At 49.3% G+C, this 1,863-nt stretch overlaps 1 protein-coding gene across 1 annotated transcript in view; it reads left to right on the forward strand.

Annotated features, from left to right (window-relative positions):
* Positions 1-1,863, forward strand: part of LOC122546779 (DISP complex protein LRCH3-like) — a 15,749-nt gene that overhangs the window by 12,038 nt on the left and 1,848 nt on the right. The window contains exon 5 of the mRNA XM_043685414.1: positions 1,605-1,717. Coding sequence (XP_043541349.1) covers positions 1,605-1,717 — 113 coding nt within the window. The remainder of the gene's footprint in view (positions 1-1,604; positions 1,718-1,863) is intronic.

Genomic DNA, 1,863 nt, shown 5'->3' on the forward strand with positions numbered 1-1,863 from the left:
TCCCTAGGACCTTACCATTAAGTGTATAAGTCCTGCTAAGATTTGCTTTCTCAAAATGCAGCACCTCGCATTTATCTGAATTAAACTCCATCTGCCACTTCTCAGCCCATTGGCCCATCTGGTCCAGATCCTGTTGTAATCTGAGGTAACCCTCTTCGCTGTCCACTACACCTCCAATTTTCGTGTCATCTGCAAACTTACTGACTGTACCTCTTAGGCTCGCATCCAAATCATTTATGGAAATGATCAAAACGTAGAGGGCCCAGCACCGATCCTTGTGGCACTCCACTGGTCACAGGCCTCCAGTCTGAAAAGCAACCCTCCACCACCACCCTCTGTCTTCTACCTTTGAGCCAGTTCTGTATCCAAATGGCTAGTTCTCCCTGTATTCCGTGAGATCTAACCTTGCTAACCTGTCTCCCATGGGGAACCTTGTGGAACGCCTTACTGAAGTCCATATAGATCACATCTACTGCTCTGCCCTCATCAATCCTCTTTGTTACTTCCTCAAAAAAACTGAGTCAGTTTAGTGAGATACAAATCCCTACACACTAAGATCTGCTGACTATCCCTAATCAGTCCTTGCCTTTCCAAACCATCACCAACTTGCCCACCACCCATGTCAGGCTCAGACTTGTGAACAGATCTCTCAAATGTTAATATTGATCAGTCTCTCTGTGGCTGTAACAGTGGATTCCTCTCTCTCTACTGCTGGCGTAATACACTTTTTAATGGTACGTAAACCATCACTTCACCGTCCCTTGGTGCACAGAGTCATACTTCACGGAAACAGACCCTTTGCTACGACCAGTCCATGCCGAATATAATTCCAAACTAGGCTCGTCCCACCTGGCGCCTATCCCCCTAAACCTTTCCTATTCATCTACCTATCCAAATAGCTTTTAAATGTTGTAACTGTATACGCATCCACCACTTCCCCATAGCACACACAAACAACTCTCTGTGTAAAATAAGTTATCCACCGTGTCTGTATTACGTCTCTCTCTGCTCCCCTTAAAAATGTACCCCCTAGGCTTGAAATCCCCCCAATAGACACCTACCATTAACTCTATCTATCAATGCCCCTCTCGATTTTTTAAACCTCTGTAAGGTCGCCTCTCAACCCCCTACACATCGGGGATATTAGTCCCAGCCTATTCAGCCTCTCCTTAGAGATCAAGCTGTCCACTCCAGGCAACAGCCTGGTCAGTCTCTGCTGAGCCCTCTCCTGTTTAATAATGTCCTTCTGATAACAGGGTGACCAGAAGAGGACACGGTAATCCACAAGGGTCCTCACTAATGTCCTGCCCAGCCTCCGTGTGACCTCCCAGATCTAACGATGAACCAATCGGCTGTGCTGTTCTGATTCTGAGGGAGACTGGTCTCAATCTATATTAAAAAAAACCTGTTCCGTCCCTTCCCAGCTCTCTCCTAACTGCGTTCAAATTCTCCTGAATTTTCCGGGATTGGGAAAGACAGTGTCAGCTGTAGCCCTACCCCCTCCCTCGCCCAGATGGTGGGAATGTCCCGCCACACATTAAAGGGATTCCCCACCCTAGCGTGTGTCAGGGCCTGGCAGTGAGCCACTCTGTGATCTGTTACAGGTGATCAGGAGCTGGAGCAGGTTGATTTTATAGACAGCAGCGTGGAGGAAGACAGCAAAGCAGAGATGGTTAGCACTCCCTTCACCAGCAACAGCCCGAGCAGCTCACGGCAGGTAAACACCGAGCCCCTGCACTGCCGGGGGAACTGCATTTCTCTAGCGCCATTCAGCGCTGACCCTCTGACAGTGCAGCACTCCCTCAGCGCTGACCTTCCGACAGTGCGGCAATCCCTCAGCACTGACCCCCCCACCCCAGCCAG

Source organism: Chiloscyllium plagiosum, unplaced genomic scaffold (genome assembly GCF_004010195.1).
Source record: "Chiloscyllium plagiosum isolate BGI_BamShark_2017 unplaced genomic scaffold, ASM401019v2 scaf_8955, whole genome shotgun sequence".
Classification (NCBI taxonomy): Eukaryota; Metazoa; Chordata; class Chondrichthyes; order Orectolobiformes; family Hemiscylliidae; genus Chiloscyllium; species Chiloscyllium plagiosum.